This window comes from Delphinus delphis, chromosome X, assembly GCF_949987515.2.
Source record: "Delphinus delphis chromosome X, mDelDel1.2, whole genome shotgun sequence".
Taxonomy (NCBI): Eukaryota; Metazoa; Chordata; class Mammalia; order Artiodactyla; family Delphinidae; genus Delphinus; species Delphinus delphis.
The window spans coordinates 34,169,425-34,187,263 of NC_082704.1; the positions used below are offsets into that span (position 1 = coordinate 34,169,425).

At 39.8% G+C, this 17,839-nt stretch overlaps 1 protein-coding gene across 4 annotated transcripts in view; it reads right to left on the bottom strand.

Moving 5' to 3' along the window:
• Window positions 1-17,839, bottom strand: part of TMEM164 (transmembrane protein 164) — a 156,914-nt gene that overhangs the window by 76,593 nt on the left and 62,482 nt on the right. For all 4 annotated transcript variants that reach the window (XM_060003109.1, XM_060003108.1, XM_060003106.1 and 1 more), the window contains one exon: window positions 4,090-4,139. Coding sequence is in view for 3 of the 4 variants with exons in the window: in XM_060003108.1 (XP_059859091.1) it covers window positions 4,090-4,139 (50 nt within the window). In the remaining variant the exon portion in view is untranslated. The remainder of the gene's footprint in view (window positions 1-4,089; window positions 4,140-17,839) is intronic.

Consider the following 17,839-nt stretch of genomic DNA (forward strand, 5'->3'; position numbering starts at 1 on the left):
GGAAAGCTGACCTTAGAAATCCAACAAAGGTTGTTATTAGGAAATCTATTAATGCAACGCACCAAATGGGGAGGTCAAAGGAGAAAACCCAAATGAACCTCTCAATAGATTCTCAAAAAGCGTTAGCTAAATTCAGCAACCATTCCTGATTTTAAAAGGGGGGGTTGATAACTTAAGAATAAATTCTTTAACATTATAAAGGATGTTTAATCTTAACCAACAAACAACATGAGAGTCAACAGAGAAAACACTAGGAACATTTCCACTAAAATCAGAAACAAGGCAAGAATTCCGGCCAGTACTACTATTATTTAACATCGTCCTGGAAGTTCTAGTTAATACAATCAGACTTGAAAAAAGTTGCTCTTTGAAGGGAGATAAAGTTATCATATGGAAGTTGATACTATTAATTTCCAAAATAATCCAAGTGAAGCAGCTGAAAAACTACTAAAAGAGTTAAGCATGGTGGCCAAATATAAAATAAACATATAAAAAAATCAAAATCTTTCCTATGTACCAGTAATAATTAGTTTGAAAATATAATAAATAAATGATACCACAAACTACAAACTGTCCAGGAATGACGTTGATGAGAAATCTGTGGGATACACCATCCACACACACACCCTAGAATAAATTAAGAAATCTACCATATGTCTTTTCCCAGATAGAGAGACTCACTATGGTAATGACATTAATGAAATTTTAGGTTTAAAGTAATTCCAATCAAAATAACAGTATTTGGAGGAAGAGTCTGACAAAAACATTTTAAGTTCATTTGGAAGGAAAAAATGGTTCGGACTAGCTATGAAAAAAGTGTGAGTAAAGGAACAGTCTGGGAAGGATGGTGAAGAGAAATCTGGCTGCTGGCTGTTACAAATACAAGAGTCTGAAATTGGTGGCAAACTCAGCAGAGACATCGATGGGATAGTATAACAAGCCACCCAAATAAACCCTAGTTTATCAAAAGCATTTGGTAAAATACAGAACCATTTCCGTTTAAAATATCTCCAAGTAAATGTGGAGACTATTTAAATATAATAGACTATTTGACAAATACCAACAGCAAATATGGAGGAACACCATTTCTATTTGAAATTAGTTATAGACAGAGTGGCCCACCAGCATCATTTTTATTTAACGCTGTCTTTGAGTTTCTAGCAAAAACAGAAGAAAATGAAATAAATGATATAACCATTGGAAAGAAAAGATAAAACTAAAATGAAAGTTACCAGAACTAACAAAACGATTAGGTAAGATAGCTAGATATAAAAACTATTTTTAAAATTAATAAACTTTTTCTATTCTAGCAAGAGGCACTTAGGAACGGAAAGGAGGACAGTATTCCACTCATAACAAACAAAAAAGTCCTTAAATCTTTAAGAATAAATGTATCAAGAAAGGCATAAAACAAGATCTGAGCAGATGGAAAGAAATGCCATTTCTTAGACAAAAAGAGCTATAGGTTTTAAAAAATCAATTCTTACAAAACTGAAATATAAATTTAATGCAATTCTAATTAGAATCCCAATAGGGTGGGGTTGGGAGGGCTGAATAAGTGATATTAAAATGTGCAGAAAAGAAAAAATACCGAAGAATAGCCAAGAAAAATATTATTGCATCTAATGTAATCCAATCAACATGATTTAGGTACACAAATAGACACACAGATGAAACAGAACAGAGACTCCATAAATGGATCCTCGTATATAAAAAGTTTGATGACACAAAGATAGCAGTTCAGTTCACAGGGGAGAGTAAGGATTACTTAACGTATTATGCTACTGTCACTGGTTATCCATCTTTGAGAAAACAGTCTTAACAAAGACTGGGAACCCAGAAGCTCTAAGAAAATAATCATATTTGGATATGAAAAAGATTATGTGGAAAAATATACCATCAGTAAAGTCAATACATACAGATTTGGGGAAGATATCTATAATAAAGATGGTAGACCAAGGGCCAATATCCAAAATATACAAAGAGGGCTTACAGGTTAAGAAAAATATAAATAACCCCTAGGAAATGGGCAGATAATATGAACAGATAATTCAAAGAGAAAATCCAACTGGACCAAAAGAGAGAGAGAGAGAGAGAGAGACAAAACCAAAATGCATTAGTAGCCAAGGAAATACATCCATTAAGTTGTCAGAATTATAAAAGAACCATAAAACCTTATGCTAGTAGGGATGTGAAACAAACAATAATCTCATATGTTACATATAAAAGGGAAAAGTGAATTATAACAGCCTGTTTTTGTAAAGCAATATGGAAACAAATATTTATTTATATATAAACATTTGTGTCTGTGTGTATAAATTGAAAGCACCAGTATATAAGGGCATAAGCACAATGATGTTTAATTCAAGCATCGACTGTAGTGGCCGAAATCTGGAAAGAATGTAAATGTTCATTAGTAGGGGAATAGCTAAATAAATAGTGCATCCATGAAATATTTTCCAGTCTTTTAAAAGAATAAGAGCCATACCAAGAGGCTTTGATAGATTTTCATGAGATGAAAAAAGTAGGATGTGTTAAAGTATATATAGAATTCTATTTTTATAAAACAATTAACAAAAACAGCAAAACATTCCAAAACCCGTGTGTGTGTGTGTGTGTGTGTGTGTATGCGTGTGTATACCTGTGAGCATGGAGAAAATATGGAAGGATACATACTGGTTTGGTAATATACAGGGATGATGTGGAAAGGTAGAGGCGAGGGACAAACCAAATAAGGAAAAGGACAGGGTAAAAAGGACCACTATAAAAAAATAAATCCAGCAGTTATATTTATGTATTTTATATGTACAAACACACATAAATTGAATTCAGTTTATAAAAGATACAATAAAAAAAACTAAATGTGGTCTCTGCTTGTTAAATTTTAAAAAAAGCATCAAAGGAAGGCAATAACCAAAATAATCTCTTGGTGGGATTAGGGGTGGTGTTTATTTTCTCCTTTATGTTTCTGCATTTTCTATAATGAGAACTGTTACTCTCATAATAATGAAATAAAGCCAATAAATGTGACTTTTAAAACATGCCACTGAAAAATTGAGCCCATTTTGGGAAATCAAGGGGGGAAAACAGGGTTAAATACACCTTCCGCTTAGAAGCTGTCCAAGTAAGAGCTTATGAAATCAGGATCCATTACCCCTCAACCAGCAGAAAGTTATTCACCTTAGGCAAGAGACTAAGTGGCTATTCCAAGGAGCTATCTGAAGCAGCAAATAGGGTATATTTTCCCCTACCTAACACTTTAAAGACTTAACTAAATCAGAAAGCCATTTACACCACTCTCAATTATCTAAGGATTGGCTGGGCTCTTTACTTTTTGCCCTCTCTCTCTGGCTTGCAGCCATTTCCCTGCTCAGAAACAGCTCCAAAATGGGGGCCAGAGAAGGGGGAAAGAGACAAAATTAATTGGGTCGATTTAGCTTCTCATTAGCAACTCTAATAAAAGGTTTGATAAATGAGATGGTCACAACTCGTGGTTAAAATGAGGCTTCCGGGACTCTTGAGAATTTCATTTAAGCAAACTTGCCTTCAGACAAACATGATTTGCCTGCAATACACTTTAATGGATCTGATGCTTTTCAATTTTAAAGAAAGTCAGGACCTGTCATAAGGTGATATTTTTCTCTCCTCAATTTAATTTGCACTTTAACAACAAAAAAACCCCCATAAAAACACAAAACAAAGTCCTTCAAAGTATCCTCAGTGGAACAGCAGGACCACAGTACAAAGATTCGCTAAAGGAGGGGAGCTGTCTCAAGAGAAACTTGAGCACACTCAAGAGAAACTTTACGAGGGCGGCAAACTTCCAAGGGGGAATGTCTTGGCCATAAAACACCACCACAAGGAATCGCTAAAAAGGATCTGTCAGGGCTTGACAAAAGCACAAAGGCCAAATCTCCACATACAACATTTGCCTGTTTCATTGGACCCTTGAAGACTTTTGTCCCTTGGGAAGCCCAGACACAAAGCACTGCAGGTTCAAGGTGGTCACAAGCAATGTGTTCATCATCCTTTGTTATCAAACAGACAAGGCAGTTCAGCAATGGCAACAGAAAAACAATCTCCCCTTACTTGAAGACGACGACAGCTCCCGGACATGGAGGGCAGGCCAGGAGAAAGATCTGCAATGGAAAAAAAATTAAGTATGGTTATCAAGAGAAATGCTGGACACAGTGAGACAGTGTTATTTTAATAATAATAATTAATAACCAAACTCTTACACAGAAAATGTAACATAAAAGTCTTTAAAAGACAAGCAGGTGGTGTTCCAAACATGTTTGTGTTTGCACATGCATCTGTGTGTGCCTGTCTGTTCCGGCTGTGTGTGTGTGATGGGGAAGGGGTAGGTCGGGGAGAGAGGGAAAGAGATGGATGAAGAGCGGAAGAAGTAATTGGTGGAGGGGTAGGAGATGGGGAGAGCTTTTCTTAAGCCATTTCAGCCTCTAAAACACTTCCTCTTAACCTCTAGAAGACTCAGTTTTTCAATTCTTCAAGATCAGCATGACACGAGTAGCCAGTATGACAAGCTTTTAACCTAGGACAAGTAAAAATGGATTCTGAGATAGGACAAATACACAAATGCCATCTGGTTTGCCTCCCATGGGGGAAGGTGGGTTAATCAATACCTAGCTTTACCAGATTTAGAAAGAAAAATACAGGATGCCAAGTTAAATTTGAATTTCAAATAAACAATGAACAATGTTTTAGTATAAGTATATCCTGAATAGTGTATGGAACGTACATATACTAAAACATTATTCATTGTTTATCTGAAATTCAAATTTAACTGGACAGCCTGTATTTCATCTGGCAATCCTATCAATATTGCCACCCCCCAGGCCCTCAACCTCCCTTTGATTTTGAAGGGGAGCAGAATTTGCTACCCCAAAGTCTGTTTCTTTGGCATAAGGATTCCTTTAGGCTGGTTGTTTTTAAGAAACAACAGACATAGGAAAAGCTCTGAAAACTGTGTAGAAGTTACCCTTCTGTAAGAGACATCTACACTTATAAGGAAAATCTCCATTTGTTAAGGTGTCTCCCTCTAGGAAAAGAAGGAAGACTCGAAATCTCTAGAAACTCTCAACAATGGAGAAGGCAAGGACCTAAATCTGCCTAACAACCCTACCCTTGTTCACTGTGCTTTTCCTGGGCACCTCCAGGAACTGGTCTCCTCCACCCCTACCCACCAACCAACACTCAACATCTTTCTTTTAACTTTGGCTGAAGATGGTATTTCAGGTGGTGGATTGGGCCATTTCAGGGAGTTAGTCAGTTTTCCTGAGTCTCCCTCATGTATACAGGAGGTATACATGTTTTTAAACTTCCGTTGTTTTTCTTCTATTATTATTATTTTCCTCCTTCACATTTGATTGGTTTGTTTCGAAGCATGACTAAGTGGGTCCTCTTCTAGTCTCCCTGCTCAAACCAAACAAAAAGAACCTGGTCCTTCTAAGAGACCATCAGTTCCATGCTACTTGGTTTGAACTAGGCCTGGGTTACAGCCTTCAAAAACCTATAGCCGTGGCAGTCTGACTGCACCAAAGCACTGGTTCTCAAGAGGGACAAGGAAAGCCCTGCAGAGCACTTATAAAATGAGCAAATTCCTGGGCTCCCCCCATTGGGAATGCTGATGCCAGAAGTTTGGGGTTCCGGGAATCTGCGCATTTTAACAAATGCCCCAGGAGATTCAAACACTCCAGGCAGCCAGATGTGCTGAAGGTTTGATCAAAGACATTCAGGGAAAAAAAAAAAAAGACATTCAGCAGGAGAAGGATTGACAAAAGAATGAAACTCATGTTTATGGAGTCACCTTACCTACAGTGACTTAATGGTGAGGATATACAAAATCATTGATATGTGTCCCTCTCCTGTGGTGAGCATTTATGAGCAGACATTATCTGCATTATGGGCTAGTTTGGCTTTGTCACGAGTATATTCTTTATATTCTGTCCTTCAGTTCTCTCAGAATCTACACTTAAGAGGAAAGGGTACTATAAGGAAAATCACTATAAGTAGAGACACCTGCTTGAATCCCTGCCACGAAGAAGAGAAAGAATGGAAAAGAAAAAGGGTCTTGAAAGGAACACGGCCAGGAGTCCATTACCCACACAATACTTCCTCAGAGAACCCCGCCAAGAAAATATCCATCGAGAACATGCCTTTCCCCTGTGGATCAATTTGATTAAAAGTGCAAAACCAATGACAATCGCAGGTCCACAATTCTTTAACTGCAATCGCCAAATCCAAAAAGCTCTAAAAACCAAAAGTCTGTTTTTGGTTTGTTTGGTTTCTTTTCAAAACTAATTTGGTAGCAGATATGACTTGAACTGAGCTGGGGCTACTTACAGACTTTCTTTATTCCATTTATGGTGAGTATACACACATTTTCCACAAAAAGAATGTATTTTGAATACGGGGTGCTGTCCCAGACCCCACTGGGAGTGTCTGTAAAACACGTTCACTGGGGCTTCCCTGGTGGCACAGTGGTTGAGAATCTGTCTGCCTGTGCAGGGGACGCAGGTTCAAGCCCTGGTCCAGGAAGATCCCACATGCCGTGAAGCAACTAAGCCCATGTGCCACAACTACTGAGCCTGAGCTGTACAGCTCACGAGCCACAAGTACAGAGCCTGCGTGCCACAACTACTGAAGCCCGCGCACCTAGAGCCCGAGCTCCTCAACAAGAGAAGCCACCACAATGAGAAGCCCGCGCACCGCAACGAAGAGTAGCCCCCGCTCGCCACAACTAGAGAAAAGCCCACATGCAGCAACGAAGACCCGACGCAGCCAAAAAAAAAAAAAAAACCACGTTCACTGTATTGCCTTTCTAAAATCCAAATAATTCAGACTTATGAAATACATCTGACCTTAATGGTTTGGGACAAGGATTGTCAACTTGGAATTTCAATCATCCAGACATGAACTTAACCCCACTCCTCAACCCCACCTGTCAGGAGCAGTCCAAGAAAGAAACAAAGCTGGTATTCTTTACCACTGTCCCAGCAGTAAAGTTACTCACTGTAGGCAAGGGACCAAGTTGGAGGCTGTACAGAGTTACCCAGCATCAGGCCCATCAAAGGCTACATTCAGAAGCTACAGTATATAGAAAGCAGACAGGGGCCCCTAACCACCTTGGAAAGAATACTTCTGGAGTCACCTAAGAGCCGTGCCAGCAGTCTTCCTGAGCTTCTGGAATACCCTAGATACTTCCAACATGCGAAAACAGAGAAGCAAAAATGCGACGCTGGGCCCCACTGTTCACTCTTACTTTTCTATACGCACAGCCAGGAGGAGATAAGCAGATTCTTGGGGGCCAATTTCCCTGTAACTGCTCCATTTGGCTGGTTCTGATCCACGACAGCCCTATGCCAGAGGCCCAGAAACCTACTGAAGAAAGCAAGCCTCCAGTCCCAACTCACTCATGCATCTGATTTCTCTTCAGGTAGCTCTGCTAGTCTTGACTGTAACTGAGTTTCCAACAGTTACTTTCCTGTGGCCATGTCATTTCCAACCAGCACGTTGGCCTTCCTCGTCTTGCTTGTCTATTCCCAACACCAGGATAGAGGGTATCTTTTTCAAGCAAACTTTAAAGCAGATACATGTAGACACATCAAAAAAGGAGATTTGAAAAATGACCCCAGGGACTTCCCTGGTGGTGCAGTGGTTAAGAATCCGCCTGCCACAGTGGTTAAGAATCTGCCTGCCAATGCAAGGGACATGGGTTCGAGCCCTGGTCCGGGAAGATCCCACATGCTGCAGAGCAACTAAGCCCGTGCACCACAACTACTGAGCCCGTGTGCCACAACTACTGAAGCCTGCATGCCTAGAGCCTGTGCTCTGCAATGAGAAGCCACCGCAATGAGGAGCCCGCGCACCGCAACAAAGAGTAGCCCCAGCTCGCCACAACTAGAGAAAGCCCGCACTCAGCAACGAAGACCCAGCACAGCCAAAAATAAACAAAATTTTTTTTAGTTTATATGAAAAAGGATCCCAACTCCATCCTATCTTTTTCCAGTAAACTCACAGTCTCCTCTGGCAACTTCATAGATTTATGACACTAAACCTCTCTGCTTTGTCATGCTGGAGGCACATCCATAATCACCATTAACCAAAGGAGAGGAGTGAAGATAACATGTTAATTCAGAGGCCCAAAGGCCCCCAGCCTTGGCCCGAATATCCCTGCTCTCTTCTTTGATTGGCTGCCAACTGCCTCCAAATTTTGCCGGCGTTTGTTTCAGCCTAGCAGACAGAAAGCTAAACTATCACTTAAGCTGCAAACAGGGTGGGAAGAGAGGACACTTGGAAGTACAAACAAGGACGGCAGGAAGATGAGAAGGCATATGAGCACATCCCAGCACCGACTCGGCACTCTGTGCTCACGCTGCCATCCGCCCAGCTGGGCACCTGAAGAAAAGGGCGTGGGCAGGGAGCACACAGAGAGATGCTACAAAGCACTTCCACTTACCCATCGCCTGGGAGGTAAGCAGGGCCTTGCTATGAAATCCCATTTTACAGATGGAGAAACCCAGGGGGAAGGTTCTGACAAGGTTTCTGGCAAGAACCCAGGTCCCGTAACTCCCAGATCAACACACTTTCCACCTCACACCTGACATGGTCCCAGCCTCACGGGGGCTTCTCTTCTTTAGACTCTAGCCCTGCCCCTAGACCCCCCAACAGAACACATGGTGCCACCGCAGGAGCCCCACACCTGTACCACCACACAAAAATCTACTCCTCACAAGGCGAGACATCTCAAAACACAAACCTGCCTGGGCAGCAAATTATATTTACGCAGATGGATTTCAGAGTCCAGCAGTCTCTAAGGACAGGCTCATCTTAGCTCCAACCTGCTTCATTCCCAGATCTGCTGGGTGCTGGCAGTTCCTGAATCCTTACAGAACTGGACTCTTGTTTGGCTGGTTTTTCCTGGAAAACCCTTCAGGTTCCATTCAAAAACCACGCTCTCGCAGCTTCCCCAGGAGAGACTGGTCTAGCGTCTTGCCCACAAACTCGAAAATTCAGCTTTTTCCTAAGCATCTAATCTAGGCACCAGCAGCTGTTCCAGTTCATCCTCTACCTCTGAACCACTCTGGTACCAGGTTCCCACCTTCCCTACCCAAGCTCTCAGCATCACTCGACCCACTCCTGTTCCTGTCTCTGTTCCACAGTCATATCAGCCCCAAGTTCACCGGCATCAATATCCAACTCCCTGTCAAATTCTGCTCTACCCAAACATTAGATTCAGTAAACCCCCATGGTCATAACGCGGAAAGAAGATAATTTTTATTCACAGGAGGAAGCGGTAACACTATGAGAGATGTATTTGGGAAGGACAGCCAGTCACCAAGACCATCCTAATTGAAGGGCTAGACAGGTTAAGCAGTGAAGAGGGATGGGAAAACGAAATGAAAGGGAAAGAGAGTAAGAGAGGGACAGGAGAGTTGCGTTTGGCCTGCAACACAATCTTCCGAGGCCCAGCCCTTGCAGCTCCAATTCTCCTGGCTCCACCGCCTATGAGAGCACCCGACAATTTGGGGGTTCCTAAACAGGAGTGCTTACAAACATTACCCACCATTCCTTGGGCTGCCCAAAGTCTGTCCTAGGCTCTGTTCACCAATGTTTATACTCTTGGGTCCTCATCTTCTCTCTCCCTGGACCACTGAAATAATGTTCACTGGCCTCTTGCCTCCAGACACATTGCTGCAAGAGGGATCTATCTAAAATGCAGCTCTGAGCTACCCTTTAAAATCCCTTAATGGCTGGCCAGTAACTACAGGAAAAGCTCAAGTTCCTTAGCATGGCCTCATGCATTGTCCCAAACTGTATCCTGAACATACTCCATGTCATAAACATGCTTCTACAATCTCATTTTCTAATAGCTTCATTTTATTCAATTATATGGATATGCAACAATTTACTCAATCAATCTCCTCCTGTCGCACACGTAAGTTACGTCTAAATTTTCAGATCCTTCTCTATTTAGCCTCCATTTGTAGAATAAGAATTTCTAGGTCTTCAAAGGGAGTACACATTTTAAGGCTTTTAACGGATAATTCTAAACTGCCTTCCAGAAAATGTCTTTGAATTTATACTCCCGCCGGCAACATATGAGAATGTGTTTCTGCTACAGCCTGGCCAATAGGTCATTATCACTTTTTAAAAGGCAAAACACTGAAGGGGAGCAGAATTTGCCACCCCCGAATATGTCTCTTTGGCATAAGACTATTTTGAGCTGGTTTAAAAAAAAAAAAAAAAAAAAAAAAGCAGATACAGGAGAAGCCCTGAAAATCAAGTATATAAGACTCTTTCTGTAAGAGACATTTACATTTATAAAGGAAAACTCCATTTGTAAGGATGTCTCTCTGTACAAGAGAAGGATGACTCTGAATCTCTAGAAACCCTTATCAATAGAAAAGGCAGCAACTTAAATCTGCATAACAACCTTACCCTTGTTTACTGTGCTTTTCCTGGTCACCTTCAGGAACTGGCTCCCTCCACCCTTTTGTCTTTAGCTGCAGATGATATTTGAGGTGGTGGCTTGGGCCCTTTGACAGAGTTATTCAGTTTTCCTGGGTCTCTCCCATGAACACAGGAGGTATACAAGTTATTAAATGTCTGTTTGTTTTCCTCTTGTTATTCTGTCTTTTATTACAAGGGGATCTCAGACAAGAATTTAGAAGGGTAGAAGGAAAATTAATTTTCCTCCACTACAATACACACACACTCTTTATTGCTTTAATTTGCATGTCTCAGATTACCAGAAATATTAAACTATTTTCTAACATGGTTTTTGGCCAGCCATATTTCTTCTTTGGGGATGTGACCATCTGTGGCCTTGCCTGTTTTTCAACTAGTATGTTCTTTTTCTTATTGGGTTATAAGAGCTATTTACATTTTAATGACATTGAATACAGACTATTTGACATTTACTGCAAATATCTTTCCCATGTTGCCATTGTTGTAGCTCTGGTTACGGTAGTTTCGTATGGAAGTTTTTATATCTTTATGTAATCAGATATACTTGTTATTTCCTCGATGGCTTCTATCTTTGACGCCATGCTTTGAGTCTTTTACAACCCTGGGATTAAAAAAAGAGTCCCCGATTGTTTTCATAATATTTTAAAATTTTAAATCTCCAAATCAAGAAATTGTATCACTGCTAATCCTACTCACTCTTCCATGAGAATGGCCTTCTCATCTTTCTTCTTTTAGCTACCTCTTTTTTACCCTTCAAATAACAAAAGAAAGCATCATTTCCTCGATCCTCCCATTAATTCCTTCTGTTTACCTCTTTCTGAGAAATTACCATTTTTGTCAGTATAAGGAGCTGACAAAGAGCCTTCTCTCAAGAATTTAGACAAAAGGGAAATTGGAGTACCTGCTAACAAACTCTCAGGCTTCAAAAATCAACATACGATAGATTTAAAAGACTGCAAATTCATTTTAAAGCCAGAATGTTCCCAGACTTGAAAGACCACATTGTAACCTGTTTGAATTATACCCAAAGAAAGAACGGGGTTGGCCAACGACTGAGGTATAGAAAAAGGAGAGTCACAAAGGCATATATACTTGGTAGTGTCCACATCCAAGCACTATCCAGGAACCAGAGAAGCTTAGCTTAAAAACATCAAGTCTTCTGGTCCCACTGCCAAATTCATCCCTATTAAGAGAATGGAAGCAGGATAGGGAGCCTTGCTAAGTGGTTAAGATTATGGGCTTTAGAGTAAAGACAGACTCGGGTCCACATGCTGGCTCTGCCGCTCACCAGCACCGTAACCTTGGACAAGAGACTGGAGGAATTTTCAACTCTAAAATAGGGATAAAAATAGCACCTATGTCTCACGAGGTTTTGGAGAGGATCAAATGAGATAAAGCAATCAAAGCACTTGGCACAATGTCTAGCACATAGCTAGCACTCAAGACATAGTAGCTATAATTATTCTGATCTCAAAAGAAAATCCATCCCTACTGTGCGCTACATCAGCAAGAGCTTAGATTAAACTTCCAATTCATCTAACTACACTTGTTCTATTTCCATGCTTGTACTATAATGTGCTAATATATTACCTGGCTTCCCTTGTCCAGCCGCCTACAAGGAGAGAATCCTTAAACACTCGAGACTCAGTTTCCTCGTCTGTCAGATGAGAATTACATTAGTACTATCTCATAGGGTAGAGGTGAAGATTAAAGCACTTAGTTTGAAGCCCTTAGTTCAGTGCCTGGCACACTGTAAGGAATAAAATAAGTATGAGCTATTGATAGCATCACCCTTCTTGGATGCCCTTTCTGTTCTCCACTCACTGCAAATTCCATCCAGGCCCATAGCAAGTTCTAGTTCCCGCACAAAGCCTTCTCCAATAACTCCAGATAACACCTCTTTCTTCCCAATGGCCTATACAACTCATTAGGTACTTAGATTTTATTTAATTTGGAATATTAAGCGGCTCCCTATGGCTGCACACAGTGCTATCAAGAGCTAGGATCTGATTATCAATTGTTCCCTCCTGGCGAATTTTTAATTGGCACTGGTGAGTCACTGAACAAATTCCAAAGTCATCTGTCGGGTAATTAAGGCTCTAGACAATGTGGCCCTCAGCTGCCTTGCCCACTATGCCTCAGGTTTTCACCCTGAACCTCAGTTTCTACATTCTAAAACAGAAAATAATAATAGTGCCTGCCTCCAACATCTTAAACTCAACTGTTGTTTGATGCAGATAACAAATGCTTTCTGGATATTTCCATCTGTATGTTATACAGGTATCTGATGCCTACCATGCCTAAATCTGAACTTGCCGTCTTCTTTCCCTAACCTCTTCCCTCGCTTAACTGCTCCCTCAAAAAATGGGAGAGAAGGGACAGCTCTTCCAACAGTAGAATTCCGACTGATAAAGGCAGAAGGCATGAGGGAAGCAAAATTAACATTAGACAAACACTGCAGCAATAATTGTACGCAAGAACCATTGATAGATGCTGATTAGTGGTGAAAGATGATCATTTTTGCATGGAAAGTACTTATTAATTACAAAGGTAAAATAGTAACTTTACGGTGGAAAAATCTGGCAAATGACCAAGGTTAACATCACCAGAAATAACATATATCATCATGTACCCCCTGATATGCACCAAGAAGGGGAGGACATCACTTCTGTGGTATTTTTGCCAAAATTACTCAAATCTAATCATGAAAAAAAAATCAAGTTAAGTCCAAATAAGGAACACTTTACAAAGTAACTGACCAAGTACTCTTCAATACTGACAAGGTAATAAAAGACAGAGACTAAGGAATTGTCATGGACGGAGGAGACCTAACAACCAAACGCAATGTGCGATCCTGGACTGGATCCTGGAACAGACAAAGGACGTGTGTGGAAAAACTGGTGAAATCGGAATAAAGTCTATAGTTTAGTTCAAGCACCAATGCTAATTTCTCAGTTTTCAGGATTTTACCATGGTTATACAAGATGTTAACACTAGGGGAAGTTGAAGGAAGGGTATATAGAAATTCTCTGTAGTATCTTTACAACTCTTCTATAAATTGAAAATCATTTTAAGATACAAAGTTTTTGCAAACTACTATGTATAAAATAGATAAACAACAAGGTCCTACTGTATAGCACAGGGAACTATAGTCAACATCTTGTAATAACCTATAATGGAAAAGAACCTGAATATATATATATATATATATATATATATATATATACACACACACATGTATATAAAAGTGAATCACTTTGTTGTACAACTGAAACTAAAAAAACATTGCAAATCAACTACACTTCAATTAAAAAAATTAATAAAAAAATAAAATACAAAGTTTTAAAAAACAGCAGTTATCCAATCAATTAGCCTATCTTCAAGCCTCAGAGCTATCTTTGATGCCACCCCTCTTTCTCAGGCCCCATATGTAGTCAGTCTCCAAGTCCTGTCATCTTGACATTTAACCTTTTCGTATATCTCAAATCCACCCTCATTATCTTTTCCTAGTTCACTCGCTCTCATTTTCTTCAACTACTATAACAGTTTCCGATCTGATCTCAAGGCCTCCAGTGTCTTCCCTTCTTCACTCTAGTTCATACAGTACTGCCAGGTTCCTCTTCTTAAAACAAAGCTCTGATCATGTTATACAACTCACAAATTCTGGATGATAGATTCAACACAATCTCTATCAAAATCCAACTGACGGGGACTTCCCTGGTGGCACAGTGATTAAGAGTCTGCCTGCCAATGCAGGGGACACGGGTTCAAGCCATGGTCCGGGAAGATCCCACATGCCGCAGAGCAACTAAGCCCGTGCGCCACAGCTACTTAAGCCTGCGCGCCTAGAGCCCATGCTCCGCAACAAGAGAAGCCACTGCAATGCGAAGCCCACGCACCACAATGAAGAGTAGCCCCCACTTGCCACAACTAGAGAAAGCCCACGCACAGCAACAAAGACCCAAGGCAGACATAAATAAATTAATAAAAAAATAAAAATTAAAAAAAAATCCAACAGATGTCTTTATACAAACTGGCAAGCTAATAATTCTAAAGTTAATATGGAATTGCAAGGTACCCCAAAGAGCCAGAAAAACCTTGAAAAGAAGAATAAGTAGGAAGATCCACACTTCCAGATTTCAAAACTTACTACAAAGCAACAGTAATAAAGACAAAGTGGTGCTGGCACAAGGATAGGCATATAGGCTAATGGAAAGAATTCGAAGTCCAAAAATAAACCCTCCCAACTGATTTTCAACAAGGGGACCAAGACCATTCAATGAAAAAAAATTCTCTTCAACAGTGTGAAGCCTCGTAGATAGCTTCATCCACCAGAGGGCAGACAGCAGAAGCAAGAAGAACTACAATCCTGCCGCCTGAGGAACGAAAACCACATTCACAGAAAGACAGACAAAATGAAAAGGTAGATGACAATGTCCCAGATGAAGGAACAAGATAAAACTCCAGAAAAACAACTAAATGAAGTGGAGATAGGTAACCTTCCAGAAAAGTAATTCAGAAATAATGACGGTGAAGATGATCCAGGCGCTTGGAAAAAGAATGGAGGCAAAGATGGAGAAGATGCAAGAAATGTTTAACAAAGATCTAGAAGAATTAAAAAACAAACAGAGATGAACAATACAATAACTAAAATGAAAAATACACTAGAAGGAATCAATAGCGGAATAACTGAGGCAGAAGAACAGATAACTGACCTGGAAGACAGAATGGTGGAAATCACTGCTGCGGAACAGAATAAAGAAAAAAGAATGAATAGAAATGAAGACAGCCTAAGAGACCTCTGGGACAACATTAAACGCAACAACATTCGCATTATACGGGTTCCAGAAGGAGAAGAGAGACAGAAAGGACCCGAGAAAATATTTGAAGAGATTATAGTCCGAAAATTCCCTAACACGGGGAAGGAAATAGCCACCCAAGTCCAGGAAGAGCAGAGAGTCCCAGGCAGGATAAACCCAAGGAGAAACACGCCAAGGCACATAGTAATCAAGTTGACAGAAATTAAAGACAAAGAAAAATTATTAAAAGCAACAGCAAAAAATGACAAATAACATACAAGGGAACTCCCATAAGGTTAACAGCTGATTTCTCAGCAGAAACGCTACAAGCCAGAAGGGAGTAGCATGATATATTTAAAGTGTTGAAAGGGAAGAACCTACAACGAAGAATACCCTACCTGGCAAGGATCTCATTCAAATTCGACAGAGAAATCAAAAGCTTTACAGACAAGCAGAACCTAAGAGAATTCAGCACCACCAAACCAGCTCTATAACAGATGCTAAAGGAACTTCTCTAAGTGGGGAACACAAGAGAAGAAAAGGCCCTACAAAAACGAACCCAAAAACAATTGAGAAAATGGTAATAGGAACTACATATCGATAATTGCCTTAAATGTGAATGGATTAAATGCTCCAACCAAGAGACAGAGACTCGCTGAACGGATACAAAAACAAGACCCGTATATATGCTGTCTACAAGAGACCCACTTCAGACCTAGGGACACATACAGACTGAAAGTGAGGGGATGGAAAAAGATATTCCATGCAAATGGAAATCAAAAGAAAGCTGGAGTAGCAATACTCATATCAGATAAAATAGACGTTAAAATAAAGAATGTTACAAGAGACAAGGAAGGACACTACATAATGATCAAGGGATCAATCCAAGAAGAAGATATAACAATCATAAATATATATGCACCCAACATAGGAGCACCTCAAAACATAAGGCAGCAGCTATAAAAGAGGAAATCAACAGTAGCACAATAATAATGGGGGACTTTAACACCTCACTTATAACAATGGACAGATCATCCAGACAGAAAATTAAGAAGGAAACACAACCATTACATGACACAATATATCTCATATATTTACTTGATATTTATAGGACATTCCATCTGAAGACAGCAGATTACACTTTCTTCTCAAGTGTGCATGGAACATTCTCCAGGATAGATCACATCTTGGGTCACAAATCAAGCCTCGGTAAACTTAAGAAAATTGAAATCATATCAAGAATCTTTTCCGACCACAACACTACGAGATTAGACATAAATTATAGGAAAAAAAATGTAAACTACACAAACACATGGAGGCTAAACAATACGTTACTAAATAACCAAGAGATCAATGAAGAAATCAAAGAGGAAATGAAGAAATACCTAGAGACAAATGACAATGAAAACACGACAAACCAAAACCTATGGGATGCAGCAAAAGCAGTTCTAAGAGGGAAGTCATAGCAATACAGTCCAACTTCAAGAAACAAGAAAAATATCAAATAAACAATCTAAACTTACACCTAAAGGAGCCAGAGCAGGAAGAACACACAAAACCCAAAGTTAGTAGAAGGAAAGAAATCATAAAGATCAGAGCAGAAATAAATAGAAACAAAGAAAACAATAGCAAAGATCAATAAAACTAAAGCTGGTTCTTTAAGAAGATAAACAAAATTGATAAACCTTCAGCCAGACTCATCAAGAAAAAGAGGGAGAAGACTCAAATCAATAAAATTAGAAGTGAAAAAGGAGAAGTTACAACAGGCATGGCAGAAATACAAAGCATCCTAAGAGACTACTACAAGCAACTCTATGCCAATAAAATGGGCAACCTAGAAGAAATGGACAAATTGTTAGAAATGTATAACCTTCCAAGACTGAACCAGGAAGAAATAGAAAATATGAACAGACCAATCACAAGTAATGAAATTGAAACTGTGATTAGAAATCTTCCAACAAACAAAAGTCCAGGGCCAGATGGCTTCACAGGTGAATTCTATCAAACGTTTAGAGAAGAGCTAACAGCCATCCTTCTCAAACACTTCCAAAAAATTGCAGAGGAAGGAACACTCCCAAATGCATTCTATGAGGCGACCATCACCCTGATACCAAAACCAGACAAAGATACTACAAAAAAAGAAAATTACAGACCAATATCACTGATGAATATAGATGCAAAAATCCTCAACAAAATACTACCATACAGAATCCAACAACATATTAAAAGGATCATACACCATGATCAAGTGGGATTTATCCCAGGAATGCAAGGATTCTTCAATGTATGCAAATCAATTAATGTGATACCCCATATTAACAAATGGAAGGATAAAAACCATATGATCATCTCAATAGATGCAGAAAAGCTTTTGACAAAATTCAACACCCATTTATGAGAAAAACTCTCCAGAAAGTGGGCATAGAGGGAACCTACCTCAACATAATAAAGGCCATATACAACAAACCCACAGCAAACATCATTCTCAATGGTGAAAAACTGAAAGCATTTCCCCTAAGATGAGGAACTAGACAAGGATGTCCACTCTC